Below are 2,903 nucleotides of genomic sequence, written 5' to 3' on the forward strand. Positions count from 1 at the left end.
GCAAGGAGCCTTCGATAGGACAAACATCAATTCAGCATAAAATAAATGGAACAACACGTATGTTTAATGAACATTTTACTGGTAGAAGGAAAAAATAAGCAAAATCTTTTTGGGTTGTATTCTTTCCTTTAAAGCCAAGACTAGTGAATATATATTTGAGTCCTACAAGGACATAACATCAATAAGATGTTTGCAGTTGCAGCTAATCATTGTTTGACCTTTATCTTAGCGTCGCTTTGTCTTAGTCACACAGAATTATTAAGCTCTGGCTCTTTGGGAACAGGAGACTGTACAAAAGGGAATTGTATATTCTCTTGGTTAAAAAAATGAAGTACAGAGTGAAAAACTAGTAATTTGTAAAGTAAACTTGCTAAAATGCTGAGCAATTGGGAGCTTGAGAGACTGTATTGATTCTAGATAAGTGTAATCTTTTGATATATTGTCTTAACAGCGATAAAACACAAGGTCGCTAGAGATGATATGTGATGCTTCATAACCCGCTCCAATAGCCAATAAATTAAAGGGACACTAAACACTCTTGCTGCTGCAAATTGACAGAACCAGTTATTTTATTTGCAGCAGTTTTCAGAATGTGCTTTACTAGATGAGGTTGAAAATATACTAAAGTCCATTGCCAATCAAAATGACAATAACAGTTTAAAATAATTACCTTTTTATTTATTCACTGTTTAATAGCTCTTAGTATGAAACACATTCTTTTTGTAAGGTGAATTATTCTTTCCTCTAGCCTTGGTGGGTGCCCTCTTACCCGATGCAATTCTAATGGCATAAACAGTAGTACTAGCACCTCTCTAAAACAAAAAACCCTGAATATACTTGTATAAGGGTATATATTACATTTCCCTGTGATCTGTTACTTTATACTGAAATACTTGCCAAATGAAATGACACAATTGTTCCCTAAATATAAAGAATACAACTGACAGCTTTCTCTCTCTCTCTCTCTCTCTCTCTCTCTCTCTCTCTCAGTTTTACAGCATACATCTATATCCATATTATAATATTACCATATATACTACTTACAGGATATCCTCATAAAAATAAAATAAGATAAATTGTCAGAGTCTGGTCTCATGCACTAAAGAGAGAAACCACTGCATTTTCTAAAGTGTTGTATATGATATATATTTCAGGTTATGTTTATACTTGCTTGCTGCTTAACCTTTGATTTCCTTATTCTTGCAGATCCCCGAAGCAATGTTACGTACAGCAATGTCATCATGCCAACCGTCTTTGGTGTTATCTGTTTGCTAGGCATAATTGGGAACAGTGTTGTCATATACACCGTCTTCAAGAAGTCCAAATTCAGATGCTCCAGTAGTGTGCCTGATATATTTATCATTAATCTTTCAGTAGTAGACTTGCTTTTTCTTCTTGGAATGCCATTTCTGATTCATCAGCTACTTGGTAATGGAGTTTGGCACTTTGGTGAGACTATGTGCACTCTCATTACAGCTTTGGATACTAATAGTCAATTCACCAGCACTTACATCCTCACGGCCATGTCCATTGACAGATACCTCGCCACAGTTTACCCATTCACTTCTGCCAAGTACAGGAAGCCACCTATTGCTGTAATGGTAATCTGCATACTTTGGGTGTTGTCTCTCCTTAGTATCACACCAGTATGGATGTATGCTAGACTTATCTCTCTACCAGGGGGAGTTTTGGGCTGTGGAATTACTCTCCCTAATCCAGAGAGTGATATATATTGGTATACACTGTATCAGTTCTTTCTAGCCTTTGCAATCCCGTTTGCTGTGATCTCAGTGGCGTACAGGAGAATACTGCTAAAAATGGCATCTTCTGAAGCGTTAACAACACAAAGGAGCTCCAGAATAAGGACAAAGAAAGTGACCAGGACAGCCATTGCTATTTGTTTGGTGTTTTTCATTTGCTGGGCGCCATTTTACGTACTTCAGATAATTCAGCTGGTTATGGACCAACCTACATTGGCCTTTCACTATGCATACTGCGTGGCTATTAGCATGGGCTATGCCAACAGCTGTATCAACCCATTTATCTACATAATTCTCTGTGAGACCTTTAGACGTAGGTTCATTGTCTCAGTGCGACCAGTAGACGACCATCAGCAAAGTAGAATTAGAATGAAATTTCGCACTGATCCACCTTCTGGAAGTGGCCAGCCTTTGCTTCATCTTGTCCCTGTCTCAACAGGTAGCTAACCCTATAGGACTATGTATAACAGGACATGTATAAGCCTACAGTCTCTGTTACTTCGTCCATGTGACATAAGGAGACATTCTTTATTGACAAAGTCATTGAAACATTTCTCAATGCCTGCTGCTTTATAGAGAATGTGTCAGATTCTGCATTATCAGCTCTTGCCTGGTTTTTATAAGAATGTTATTCTTTTATTAATGCATTTTGCAGAATGTTTATTACTTTTATAACACTCACTGGGAATCTGACACCTCTAGTAATGGGCTAGATAACAAGTGGTGCACAATCAGTAGCACAACCAATATTGCACAATCTGGTATTATTTTAATCACAGCATCTTGCCAAAATTCATTTGCACTTTCTATACTTTTTAAGCATAGTGCACGGAGTATGATTAGCGCTCTCATTGAAAATGGTATTACAAGATTTTAGTAAAATGTTTCCCTATTTAAAGGGACATTCCGGCCAAAATTGGAATCCACATGGATGCATATTCATTTTAAACAGAAGCATTTTTGTAATATATTTGTATTAGCAAAAATGCTTCTAATAAAATGCTATAGCTGTTTCAAAAAACAGCACTTGCTCAGAAAGCCTAAGGTACAAGATACAAGCCGCACTGATTCTCTGAGCAGCTGCAGTATTTAAAATGCTGCTGCATGGAGGATATCTAGTTATGCTTCACATTCACAGGCAGA

General features: G+C 37.2%; 1 protein-coding gene across 1 annotated transcript in view; it reads left to right on the forward strand.

Moving 5' to 3' along the window:
* The window catches only part of MCHR1 (melanin concentrating hormone receptor 1), a 9,666-nt gene extending 7,459 nt beyond the window's left edge, over positions 1–2,207 (forward strand). Inside the window, exon 2 of the mRNA XM_053694551.1 lies at positions 1,207–2,207. Within this exon, the coding sequence (XP_053550526.1) occupies positions 1,207–2,207 (1,001 nt within the window). The remainder of the gene's footprint in view (positions 1–1,206) is intronic.
* The last annotated feature ends 696 nt before the right edge of the window (positions 2,208–2,903 follow it).

Source organism: Bombina bombina, chromosome 11, assembly GCF_027579735.1.
Source record: "Bombina bombina isolate aBomBom1 chromosome 11, aBomBom1.pri, whole genome shotgun sequence".
In the NCBI taxonomy this organism is placed as follows: Eukaryota; Metazoa; Chordata; class Amphibia; order Anura; family Bombinatoridae; genus Bombina; species Bombina bombina.